Genomic DNA, 12,258 nt, shown 5'->3' with positions numbered 1-12,258 from the left:
GCCAGAAGCCATGAGTGTGGCTGGTTGCTCGCTGGTCGCGACTCGCGAGGCTTTCGCAACCTGTACTCCATCCCATGTCAATGCCATGTATTAGTATTGCAAGAACACAAGATGCCAAGTGCGACAGGGCTTTCTATGTGGAGAGAATGTGGACTATGGTAATGATTGTGAGTGAATAGCGAAGCAAAAGGAAAAGCGATGTATAGCGTTTCATTTAGCAGGGTGGGAGTTCCGCGCGAAATAACCCGACGGGTGCAGTGAACGTCCCGAGCGAATGGCACATGTCCGTGCAAATGCGGGAGTGGGAGGTAGAGCGGAAGCAAGGGGCTCAAAAGTCGGCAGCGTGCTTCGACATCGCACGCAGTTTTGGCCCATAGGCGTACAGCACAAATGGCACTGGCGCGAGCAGGACACCGATGCAGCCCAAGAGCGTGGAAGCCCAGTGCTGGTTGAGGCGCTGTACACGAGGGAGAGGCAGATGACGGAGGTCATTGTCAGTCTTATACATGCTTCCACAAGACCTCGATTGCACAACTGGAGCTCACAGTGTACATCTGAGCGGCGAACATTGGGAATCCCACTCCGAAAGCGGACCGACAGACGGTGTTCGCAGCGAGAGCGGACGCAGCGTTCGCGATATACGCATCAACAATGTAATTGAAGAGGCTGTGAAGAAAGCGCGTCAATCCGACTGCTCCACGGCTTGTGTTTGCGAGCAGGAGGAAGAGGAACTCACCCCAAGAAGATGAACAAGATGGAAAAGCCGAGCAGGGCGCCGGCCATCATCGGGCACCAGAAGCTGATGCTGCGGTACGAAGTCCAGCCGAACCAGAAGAAGGAGATGGCGAGCGCCGGCCCGGCAATCATGACAATGAGCAGACGCTGCTCCGGCGCGACGCGCCCGTTCCTCGCCTGATCGGCCATGCGGACGTAGCGCGGGTTCTCGATCACCGCGTACAGGATCGTTCCTACTACGCCACCAAGGAAGAACGGCAGGAACATCAGGCCGCTGACAAGCGAGTTGAAGCCGTACACGCCTTGGAACACGAACGGGAAGGCTGTGGGTGACGACGCGCTGATCAGCTTGGATTCCCCATCCTCATCACACCACACGCGCGCAGACTGACCCTCGAACAACAAATAGACAATGCCGTAGACGAAAGAGAGGTAGACAGTAAGCGCGAGCAGCATCGGCTCCATGAACAGCATGGCGAAGGGCTTGAGTAGCGTCGCGTGCAGCAGGTCCTTCGCTTTGAGGGGCGCCAGCTCCAGCGGCGCGACATATTTCTCGCTGCCGGTCTCTTTGCGGATCCGTCTGGCCTTGCGGACCAGGATGATCGGCGCGTACGTCTCACGCAGCGTCACCGCAGTCACGATGCAGCAGACACCCGAGAAGATGGTGCACTGGTCGAATGAGGGGAAGGAGGTTAGAAGGCCAGGCGTCAAAGTGCTACTCGATAAGAGTGAACGTCTGGCGCGACTTACGACCCAGAAAAGCCAGCGCCAGTTAGTATCAGTGACACTGATCGCACCAGAGACAATGGGACCGAGCTGTTTGCGCAGCCGTCAGCATGGCCATGCTAATCAAAAAGGAAAGAAGGGTTTCTCCTGCCACTCACAGCTGGTCCTGCAAAAGGCGCGAGCGAGAAGAGACTCAGCGCCAGGCCCCGCGTCTTGGCATCCCATACGTCTGCAATGATTCCTCCACTTGTGGTCAACGGACTAGAGGCGAACGAGCCGGCCAAAAAACGGAAGACGAGCATCGAGGCAGTGTTCTTGCTGAGTGCGCAGCCAATGTTAAAGGCAGTGTATGCCGTGAGAGCAATAATGAAGCATGGATAGCGGCCTTTCCGCTCCGACAATGGACCCCAGACAAGAGGGCCAAGACAGTAGCCCGCGACGAAGATGGCAATCGTCAAGGTTGCTACCTCTTGCGACATATGCAAGTCCTTCTCCAGCATGGCCAGGATGCCACTCGGCGCCGACGATGTGAATGTTCTGTTGGCCATCCGGGAAGGTGGAAGTCCACAAAATTAGCATCATTGATAAGACCCGGCATATGACCACATTTGAACTTACGAATTGAGAACCAGAACGCCGGAAAGCGCAGTGAGGTACCAGCGATACGCCCTGCTCCAGTTCTTTGGGTTCTCACTATCGTCCTCCCCTTCCCAGTGGACGACGATCTGATCCCTGCCTGCTTGACTCTCGAACCTCGACAGCGCCAACTCTGTCTCCTGCCGGTGCAGGTCTCCGCCGAACATGTGCACGTCTTCTCCCGCATAGGAAGCTTCACGATCGCGCCGAGAAAAAGTGCGTGTCGGCTTGAGCCCACCCGCAAAGCCGTCTTCCAGCTGCTTCTCGTCCGTGGGACGCGGCGCTCGCCGCCCTGGCGGCTCCACGAATGACATTGAGGGTTTTCGGTCAAGACTCTTGGACCGCTGATGCACTTCCTTGAGCAGCTCGCGATCGGTCGGGTCGAGCTCAACACCTAACTGATCGCGCTCGCTCCGCGTCAGGTCTAAGTTATCTTTTTCTCCATCCTTGCTAGCGAACGGCAGCTCGCTTGGGTCGGCCGAAGGCAAGCGCTCGGCTGCGCCCGCTGCTGTTGTGGAGCTTCGGCTTGGTGATGGGGACACTTGAGAGTCAAGGTTCGTCGACATCATCGTCGCGTGTGTCGAGCTCATTTGCTCTCTTCAATCTTCAGCAGGCTGGGATCGTCTCGCGAACCACGTGCAAGGTGGTATGGCACGAGCAGGGGGAAAGCCTAATGCCCAGGTTGGCAGATGCTGTTGCCGTGTTTTATATACGAAGCTCTAAATGAGCAGTTGGCGAGGCGTGGCCGGGCCGGGTCGCACTAGCGCCATGCCAAAAATCTCCATAAACCTTGTTACTGCGTAATTAAATATATAGTCCAATTACTGACTTCGCCGCTACAATTCTGGTAGGTACATTATCTACAACTGCGCTCCAACACTCGCGCTGCTCTCACCTGTTGCTTTACACACCTATTTCTTCGTGTGACTCTGATGGCACTTTGGAAGAGGGGCTCAGCCCTGCTCCGCTCGAACTCATTGCGGCTCCTCACAGTGCGCCTCCAGCAATCTTTGCAGTTGAGGCTTCGCTTCCACGTCTTCGCTTCCAATTTTTCACTTCCAACCTACTGTCACTTCACCTTGTACAAGGTGCACATTACTTATTTAGCCCTCGCACTCTGCGACGACCTTTCCCTGTCTGCCCCTCTTGTGTCACACATGCGATTTGGACGGCTTGGCAAGATCTTTATCGTGCAATCTGGCACTGATGCGAGTATTATTGATCCATCGTCCTATTCATTGATCTCAATGCCGCACGTCTGCCAAGGTACAGCTTTCTACAGTGTTCCAAGGCTCGACATTGGCACTAGGTGGGAACGTGGACACTCATAGACGCCATGGAAGGGGCTGATACGCTTTACTGATCAACTTTTATATAGGCATCCGTTTGGATTCAGGTGTATCCTTGAGCTGAAGCACGAAATTGAGCCTCATCTAATTAAAACCATTCGCCTCAAGCACGGAACATTGTGGTGCACCTTGATTATATGCGCTCTAAAAGCACAGCGCCTCAGTCATGGCGGAAACGAAGAGTCCGCAAGTGTGTCTGTCTCTTTACTTGGGAAGGCCAATGCTGCTTCTCAGAGTCTCTGCCGTCTTCCGACGAGACATTTTTGATGTTGGCTACCTTCGGATTCCCGCCTGCCTACACTGAGTGCAGCTCCAGTTAAATGGACGGTAGAAGCATATTTCGAAGGCGCAATTCATCCATAAAATTCCGCAACTTCCTTCTCTTGAGGAGCTGGACGGCCATACTGTCCGTCAAGGCCTCATTACGGAAGTCAACACTGTCTCGAGTGAGCCCTAGGAAGTAATCATTGCTCAACTGTCACAGCTGCCCCCAAACGATTGCTGGGACATACTCTGAGCCGCCAAAAATCGAACGGAATGGGGCTGCAGCCTTTTCCAAAGTGCCATCGTTGTGGCACCAAGTAAACCGATATTGGTGTATAAACCAACAGCCGCCGCTCTTCTCTGTCATTAACGTAAACATCTCTTTGGGACAGCAGAACAGCGGTGGAGCGTGGTCAATGCATATATATATATATATAGCACGGTCAGCCGCTGCCGCTCAGGCGCCGGCACCAACACCGACGCGGCACCGATACGCCAGATACGGAAGGATCAAGGACAAGGAAGAAGAACGAAACACTGACTTGGGAGGCTGCACGCGAGACGCCAGGCGCCAAACGACTTGCGGCCATAGCCCGGAGTTAAAGAGATGTACTTGAATCGTGACAAATTACGCGTGAAACTCTTCAACATACCCAGGAGAACGGCCACCCGTTCTCAGACGAAATGGTCGAAAGTGTGGCCGTGTCCGCACTCCGCAGGTGTCGGCCGACTTGAACCTGGAGGCAGCACCGACGAGAGATAGAAGTTAGCGAGAGCACTGAGAACGACCCACCTTCCCTGTTCTGTCCTTAATCTCATCAGCAAATCTCTTATATACAGCCACTCACATATTCTCACAGCTGGTTTCCATCTATCAATGCGTGCGCCAGGATGCGAAGATGCGTGGCGAGAGCCTAAGACATGCCTCAAACTAAATAGGCTGTGGCAGACGGGCCGTGACGCAACATCCAGAGGTCCAGCTTTGTGGGCAAGGTACTGGAGTCTGTCACCGGCCGACCGTCGGTTGTCACCAGGAGCGACCGTCGAATCGTTCGGCCACAGCGGCGAATGTAGCAAACACAGATAAGGTTCAGCTTCGATCAAGCAGCATCCTTGTTTGACATGTGCAGCACGTCTTTTGCGTGTGAAACACCTTTCTCGCATCGCATACTAGTAGTCACACGCATCTCATCGCATTCTCTTAATGTATCTAGTCCCCAACAATTTTACTGAAGTCTCCGTCCAGAAAGTAACTTTCACTGACCACTCTGCGTCCGGCACTGTTCTCTGGAGGTTCCGATCTGCCTGCCCAAAGGCGAGCCACGGTGACATAAAAATCGGTTCATCAGGTCCTGACCTCACCCCGGTGCCTGCCAAATTCATGTCCAACGATATTGAACACGTCATCCAAGAGCTTAGCAACACGTCTGTCGCCGGCAACGTTGATGCCAACTGCAACCTTGCCACAATCTTAGCTGCCGCAGTTTGCGAGGTGAAGGCTGGTGGAACCGCGGGGATCTATATCCATACCTGCTTAGCCAGCATTCGCCGAGTGATCTTACATAATATACATAAGCCCTGCATATCGACAAACATCTTGAAGTTAGCTCTGGTTCTTCGGGCCTCGGCACGTCCGCCTGATTTTCGACTCGGCCATTGGCCTTTAATTGTCGAGACGGTCCGGTTTGACCCGGACCAGCAGAGCAGGTATGAACTAGTACGTTTGTAGCACCTGGCTACACTGAGCCGGTGAGCCTGCCGTCTGCCGTCCTACTTCGCAATGCCTCTCATCACGCTTTGCCACTCTTGGTAGCCGGTAGCCGGCGGCCCAGCTGTCATCAGCGGCCAGCCGCGAGCAGGCGCCAGGCATGAGGCACAGACAGCACGTAGGGTCACACGTGACTTTCACAACTTTGACTTGGAAAGAATTGTACGTACATGTTAACTTTGTTTTTTTAATCGTCCTTATTATCTTGCGTTTAAATTTGAAGAGATCATCGGCATGGATTCTTTCCTTCTTCGATGTTTCACATCATTTCGGTTCCAATCACACCTGTGATACACTGGTATATTGTGATGTCAAGAACGCCTGCTCTTCGTTGACCTCCACGACCACGGCCACTGTGCTCGAGCTCAGCCTACCAGCCTATCGCAGTCCGATACAGTTTATTTGCGCCTTCCGTGCCTCGTCGCTCATGGCTCTTACAGCGTGCCGAGCGCCTCATGTTACCAGGCATATGCTTTATGCGTCAGGCCCTCTTAACACGGACAATTGATTTCGAGTGTAATGTGATGACGAACTTGAAACCTGTCGCTCGTGAACGTGTGCAAATGACGAACGAATATCTTTACTCGTATAGGGTGATCAAGAGTTGAGACAGTGCCTCGAAATCTTTGCTGATCTTGATGGTGATAGAGAAAAAGATGAGATCACGTTTTTCAAATTATATATCATGCCTTCCACATCCCGGAACCGGTAACTCCTTGTCCTTTGAGTTTCCGGTAGAGACAAGCCTTTCGTGAGAAAGATGTGCAAAAGCTTGGCAGTTGGCAGGGTTGAAACGCTGATGAAGTGATTACCCCATGAGGGCTACTATACAAGCGCCCTTCGCCTTTCGGGCACCGCGACATGCACCACAGGTCAGAGAGCCGGAATTCGAAACTGTGTAACAGCTGACAGCGCATCGAGCGCCTTTTCAGATTCCAGCCACACTAGTACGCATTGACCAAAATCTGAGGTCAGCCTTGCAGCTGGCGCCCGGAAGTCGGCGGAACCTAGCCGGTTAGGAGCCAGTTTTTAAGTACATGTAGCCAGTGCCCGGTAGCCATGACCGGGACATCTGATGAACTTCCATTATAGGCTGCGGCGGCTTGCCAATCTATCCAAATATAGATTCGAACTAGGAGAGCGATAATACCAAATTGATTGGGCATTTGCCCAGGGTACGAGACAATTGCTTCGGTCATTGACGTTTTCAACAAACAAACGTGCCTATAAGCGGTCCTGCAAAGCACTCGTTTTTGAAACTTATACAGACTTGCGCTGATCACCAGCTCGGCTATCTTCAGTCCTGCCCAAGAAAAAATTTAGAGCTTCTGACTCTTCCGACTCCTGCTTTTCCCAATGCGCCACACAGGCTATAGAAACGTGCAAAATGTGGCGTCAGTCGGTCACGCGCGGCGGTGCCCTAGTCACGACAGATCCTCACGATGTCCTACCGATGATTTACAGAATCGCGAGAATGCATGTCCTCATATACAAAGGATATGTACATACATGAACATGTAGGAATATAGTCATCATACTCCTTCCCGCATCCTAACTCCCGAGGACCCGAGCTTCCGGCTTGTTCGATCATTCCCTCAAAGGCATCGTCAACAAGTCTCGGTCCATCCGTACCTCCTTCGGCATTCATCCATCCCCGACTTGACTAGTCTCGATTTTAAGACAGGAAGCCCGCGTGAATGAGGGTTCGTGGAATTTATTTTCAACGTGTAGTTCAGAACGAGCCACAGTAATCGCTTAGCCGTGCTGCTGACGACGCGGTGCATGAAACAGAACTGATAGAATGAACATAAACGCACCACTCTTCCACAGCATCGGCCCCGATGTGGGAAGTGCATGTGGTGAGTTTCGGATGTGTAGTTCGATAAGGGGTTGACGACAAGTTTCGCAAGGATGTCCTTTGAAAGCGGCCCTCGTCCAAGCTTATGCTAGCGACAGTACAAATACACCTCGAGTTCTCGTTCAGGTCAAATTGTCTGCCACCTGACCAATACCTTTCCTCTGAAAGTTAGTCCTGCCTCCCTTAAATTTTTACTTTCTAGAATGATGGACTCAATGCCCTCGTCTTCCGCATCCTCCTTCTGGGAGAAGGAGTCGGACGCCTCCCATGTAAGTCAAGCGACAACCATGGAGCATCATCAGCGCAATGTCGAAGCACCGAAGGGACCCGCCATCCTCGGGCAGCTCGTTGGTGCTTGGAGTCTCAAGAACGCGAAAGCGCACTCTGCCCACCGCGAGTTCTCCATGCCCCTCGGCTCGCGTCCGCAAGGGTTACTTATTTACAGCGACGACGGCTACGTGACAGCTTCCATCGAAGCAGACTCAGACGCACCGGAAGCTGCGCCATCGACGGTCCTGTACACGGGCCCAATCGAGCTCACGCATCCGTCAGCGATGTACATGGACTACGAGGGTTGCATTCCGGATGCAGTATCGCTTGAACTCGTCCAATCGGCGCTCCGAGAAGAAGAGCTGGGCACAGTTCTTGTCAAAGAGCTCAAGATCAACGGCGAGGGCGCACACCGGACGCTTACAGTACGGACTACCTCGACTTGGCCTCAAGGAACTCAAGTGAGCAACCTTCTGCCGTGCTATGCAAACCACCATTGGCGTCTGAATATTAGCGTCTTCCTTTTCTCTGCGGTATGATAGCATGAACCTGTTACCCTTACTCTCACGTGGCAGCGGAATCAGTCGCTGTCCCCGTGACCCTGCGTAGCTGCCGCCATTTCATGCTTCCACGCAACCAGTATTGCTAATAGAGCTTCTCGCCACTTTGCCTTTGTACCTCACCGAGCGCGCCTGCTTGCATTCAGGTTCATACCCTGTGCGCCTTTGAAAAGAATATTATTTACCATAGAACCAAGTCATGAAAGTCTCCGACCGTGTCTATGCGACGGCGTCGCGAGTGATAGATGTCTGGCTGTGGCCGAGTATTTGATTGGTGAAGCCCAGAGCGTGTGCGCGCGCGCTCAACAGGCCCAGCCCTCGCGCTCTCATCCCGCTCATCGCAAGAGCGCGTCGTATGGCAGACAACTAATCGAGTAATTTAGTTGTCAATATCTTTCCATCTTCCTAGCATCTGTTTACAAAGCGAAGGTGTGCAGCCCATCAGGCTGCTTCGAGAGGGTGTGATCAGACAGGTAGTAGCGACTCCGCCCATGAGAGGCACTACCGCTGTGATGGCCTTTGCGCCATTTGCACGCCAAACGCGGCGAGTGTGTGCTTTGTTCTCATGCTTGCCACCTGCCAAGATGGCGATTGCCATCAGAGGTTGCAAGGGAAAGGCAAAAGCAACGGACGTTAATTCATCGCAGCTATCGGAGGGCTCGTATTTTTCAACTCGGAAGAGAGTTGCATCTACATCCGCTTCGCCATCCACCATCGGAAGCCGTACAACACTCCCAGTTGCAGGTTCACGCGGACCATGGAAGCCAGGCAGGCCAATACGCTTCGGGGATGGTGATGCTGTATCGGAAGCAGCTCCTTCAGCGCAAATCGCTCGCACTCCTGTGCAGCGGTGGCAAGCAAGACAGGAGATAGATTTGGAGAAGGATCGTCTCGAGATAAACCTTCAGGCGTATTCATACAAGCGACCCCTAGGCCACTCGCTTGCCGTTGCCGCAAAGTTATCAGGAACTCCCCAGCAATCGCAAAGAAACGCGCCGAGTCTTCGCTACACTGCAGACTTGTCAGAAGCAGAGGAAGTGCTGGCGTGCCTAGGAGCGGGGCCACTGGGCTTTGAGTGAGTTCGTACACCGAGCTGCGCAACTGGCAGCTATTGAACAACCAGCATTTCACATCCGAAAAGCATGGAATGGGATATTAGCACCCGCAGAGTGAGTCTTCCTGATGGTCCTGCGACACGTTTCCTTGGCACTAAATCATTTACTTGATATCTGCAGGGGCAGCCGGAGTGCCCAACCGCCGTGGTGCAGATATGCTCAGCATCGCTAATCGTCGTGCTTCATATATCAGTCATGAAGCAGATTCCCCTCGCGCTACAGAGGATTCTTACCGACCCGGGTATCATTAAGTGTGGCGTCGCGATCGGAAATGATGCTAAGAAGTTTGCCAGGGACTTGTAAGCCTCGCACGGAAAAGAAGTTACCGTCTCCTTTAGCTGAACTTCAACTTTTGCTTTCCTCATGGCAGCGCTATAGGAATTCGGAATGCTGTCGAGCTTTCTCAACTCGCCAAAGTTGCAGCACCTGAAGAATGGGCCGGACGGAAGCACCTCATCTCCCTGCGTGATCTCTGCCGCGTGCACCTTCAACAGAAATTGCTCAAGGGCGAAGTCAGAACGAGCACATGGAGCAAGCCGCCTTTGACAAAAAGTCAAATTGAATACGGCGCATGCGACGCGTATGTTGGACTCGAGCTTCTCTCCTTCTTCATCACAACTCTGCAGCAACGCGCAATATCTTCCGAACCCGCGGGAGTCGACTGTGAAAAGCTCTACGAGGCTGCATCAGCAACTGTTCAGCCTTTGCATCCCAAGGTTTTGCGGGCACTCCAGGAGAGTGCTCTTCAGAATCCTTTCGCAGCCCAGAAGGCTGCGGGCAAGGTCAACGCGACAGTCACGATCAGCGCAACACGTGGCAATGACAGGCTCGTCCAGCAGCAAATCAATTTGTCGAGCAGAAGCGTGTTGTCACCATCTGCCGCAGTGGATGCTGCTCCATCTGCTTTCGTGCCGACATATCAACAAGCATTCCACTTGTGGCACGAAAAGTCCCTCTCGGTCGGGGCCATCGGCCGCTATATGAGGTCCGATGAGTATCCATTGAAAGACACGACCGTTGTGGGGTACATTCTTCGCGCCTTGGACGAGATGCGGGACGTGTCCGTTACCCCGAAATTGCAGCAGCGCTTGAAAGATGCAGTCTCCGGACCTGATCTGTCTTTTGTGCGCCGCAAGTACAAAAAGTTGCTGCGGAAACTAGGCCTCGTGGGCGAGGCTGACAAGGTATTGGAGGTCATAGTCGTCGATGACTCTTCAGTGAATCCAAAAGACTGAAGCGAGCAACGTATGTATCACACTCTCTATGATCTATAATTCACGCGCAGAGTCAATCTACGCGAATGCACCAGCAGCGATACTCTTGCTCTCGGCAGCTTTGTTCAGCTCGTTCTTGGCGCCGTCAGCGCTACCTGCCTTCTCGCATGCTTCGCGAAGCGCGACAACTTCCTCAGGCTCGAGAGCGCCACAAATGGCGTCGAGGCCATTGAGCTGCGCCTCGATGACAGAAGCACTGGGAGCGGCGCCAGCGGCCTGGAAATAGTTGTTGGACGTAATGATGTCGCGAAGACGCTTCTTCTCCTTTTTGAGGTTCTTCTTAGCTGCCTCTTTTGCCTTCTTCGCGTCAGCGCGTGCGAGCTGCATGCAAAGAAAGTGAGGGGTCAGTATCAATTACAATGCGTACGAAAGTCGATAAAATTACCTTGTCAGCCTCCTCCTTCTTCACGGCCTCTTCCTTGGCCTTCTTCTCTTCCTCCTCCTTCTGCTTCTTCTGCTCGGCGAGCTGTGCAGGTGTCAAGCCGCCATTGGCCTGGCCAGGCTTACCCTTGTTGCGCTTCGCCTCCCTGGCTGCCTTCTCCTCAGCCTTGAACTTCTTGATGCGCGGGTCGACAGAGAGCGCCTTGTCCACCAGGTTGCGCAACCTGACGTTGTCCTCCTTCTTTCTCCGCGCACGCTCGCTCTTGTTCTTCTTCTCCGTGTAGCGCTTGTCGTCACGTGCCTCGCTTCCCTCGTTGATCTCTTTGTCGAGGTACTCAAACGACCTCCACGAGTCAAAGTTGTACCAGAAGCTGTAGAACTCGTCGACTTGCTGCTTGGTGGAGTCCTCGTCGCCCAGGGACGGAATGGGGCCATTCTTGGGTTCTGAGAAGCGTGCCTCGCGTGCGAAAACAGGAGCCCAAAGCTTGTAGAAGTTCTCTGGCTTCTCCTTGCCTGTAGGTACGGCCTCGTCATCGATCGCCTCGTCTACAGAGTCGAATTGGCGACGGCGCTCCGGGTTGGCAAGAACCTCGTGTGCCTTGGCGATGCACTTAAAGAAAGAGTCGTCATTCGCCAGCCCCGAGCTTCCGGCCTTCTTGTCGGGGTGGTGCTTGAGCACCTTTCTGCGATGTGCGAGTTTGATTTGCTCTGGGCTCGCCTTGTAACGCAAGGAGGAGAGACCGAGAACAGCATAGTGGTCTTGTGACTTCCACTCCTTTGGATCCCGAGCTAGGAGATCCTCGTCCTCCTCTTCGTCCGGAAGGTCAACGTTCTCTTCGTCTGCACCGTTTGCTTGGAGTTCTGCCTCGAGCCTTTTCTTCTCAGCGTCATCATCTTGCTCAAAACTCAGCTGGTTGAGCTGCCGGCGGACGTGGCCGAGATACGAAGGGCCAGCCGCAAAGAGGGTCGAAGTGGTGGGCTTGGAGATGGCCTGCGGTGCGGCGCTAGTCTTGAAGCCTGTGGGCGCTTCGCTGAGGGAAAACGGTAGATCGAGAACAGCAGCCATGTTTGCCAGGTCTATAGTGGGAATGTCCGTGGCCTTCAGAAACGAACCTACGTTTTCTTAAGGGGAGCATGCTACGAATGAGGATCAACAGGACGAAATGCTACTGCAAGAAATTTCAGCAAGGAAAAAGAGTGCTGTGGAATCTCTGAAGAGTGCTCCCGTGCCTAGCTTTGACTTGGCTGTCTTCTCGGTTCCGCCCTCGGAGGTTTGAGGACGTGATCGCCATGATGAGCCTCATCTTAATCTCTACAAGTGC

At 53.4% G+C, this 12,258-nt stretch overlaps 6 protein-coding genes across 6 annotated transcripts; 3 read left to right on the top strand and 3 right to left on the bottom strand.

The window, feature by feature from the left end:
* Positions 1-71: 71 nt before the first annotated feature.
* K437DRAFT_252891 (putative mfs-multidrug-resistance transporter) lies at positions 72-2,852 on the bottom strand. Its single transcript, XM_013390949.1, has 7 exons — positions 2,080-2,852; positions 1,620-1,998; positions 1,486-1,551; positions 1,128-1,404; positions 737-1,058; positions 546-666; positions 72-457 (listed from the first exon to the last, which is right to left on the bottom strand). The coding sequence occupies exons 1-7, from the start codon at positions 2,661-2,663 to the stop codon at positions 329-331; spliced, it is 1,878 nt and encodes a 625-aa protein (XP_013246403.1). The 5' UTR covers positions 2,664-2,852; the 3' UTR covers positions 72-328.
* A 118-nt stretch (positions 2,853-2,970) lies between these two features.
* K437DRAFT_252890 (uncharacterized protein) lies at positions 2,971-3,529 on the top strand. Its single transcript, XM_013390948.1, has one exon. It carries the CDS (start codon positions 3,030-3,032, stop codon positions 3,426-3,428), a length of 399 nt encoding a protein of 132 aa, XP_013246402.1. The 5' UTR covers positions 2,971-3,029; the 3' UTR covers positions 3,429-3,529.
* An 841-nt stretch (positions 3,530-4,370) lies between these two features.
* K437DRAFT_252889 (uncharacterized protein) lies at positions 4,371-4,893 on the bottom strand. Its single transcript, XM_013390947.1, has 2 exons — positions 4,559-4,893; positions 4,371-4,447 (listed from the first exon to the last, which is right to left on the bottom strand). Exons 1-2 carry the CDS (start codon positions 4,872-4,874, stop codon positions 4,386-4,388), a joined length of 378 nt encoding a protein of 125 aa, XP_013246401.1. The 5' UTR covers positions 4,875-4,893; the 3' UTR covers positions 4,371-4,385.
* Positions 4,894-7,323: 2,430 nt separating this feature from the next.
* On the top strand, positions 7,324-8,323 carry K437DRAFT_848 (uncharacterized protein). Its single transcript, XM_013390887.1, has 3 exons — positions 7,324-7,503; positions 7,588-8,067; positions 8,149-8,323. Exons 2-3 carry the CDS (start codon positions 7,624-7,626, stop codon positions 8,203-8,205), a joined length of 501 nt encoding a protein of 166 aa, XP_013246341.1. The 5' UTR covers positions 7,324-7,503; positions 7,588-7,623; the 3' UTR covers positions 8,206-8,323.
* A 257-nt stretch (positions 8,324-8,580) lies between these two features.
* On the top strand, positions 8,581-10,593 carry K437DRAFT_252888 (ribonuclease H-like protein). The gene is made up of 4 exons (XM_013390946.1): positions 8,581-9,241; positions 9,308-9,335; positions 9,402-9,580; positions 9,652-10,593. The coding sequence occupies exons 1-4, from the start codon at positions 8,751-8,753 to the stop codon at positions 10,514-10,516; spliced, it is 1,563 nt and encodes a 520-aa protein (XP_013246400.1). The 5' UTR covers positions 8,581-8,750; the 3' UTR covers positions 10,517-10,593.
* Positions 10,304-12,069, bottom strand: K437DRAFT_241704 (DnaJ-domain-containing protein). The gene is made up of 2 exons (XM_013390945.1): positions 10,941-12,069; positions 10,304-10,876 (listed from the first exon to the last, which is right to left on the bottom strand). The coding sequence occupies exons 1-2, from the start codon at positions 12,000-12,002 to the stop codon at positions 10,574-10,576; spliced, it is 1,365 nt and encodes a 454-aa protein (XP_013246399.1). The 5' UTR covers positions 12,003-12,069; the 3' UTR covers positions 10,304-10,573.
* Between the last annotated feature and the right edge of the window lie 189 nt (positions 12,070-12,258).

The sequence above is a fragment of the Tilletiaria anomala genome (assembly GCF_000711695.1).
Source record: "Tilletiaria anomala UBC 951 chromosome Unknown K437scaffold_1, whole genome shotgun sequence".
Classification (NCBI taxonomy): Eukaryota; Fungi; Basidiomycota; class Exobasidiomycetes; order Georgefischeriales; family Tilletiariaceae; genus Tilletiaria; species Tilletiaria anomala.
Note: the sequence above shows the minus strand (reverse complement) of the source record. Positions and strands in the feature narration are given on the sequence as shown.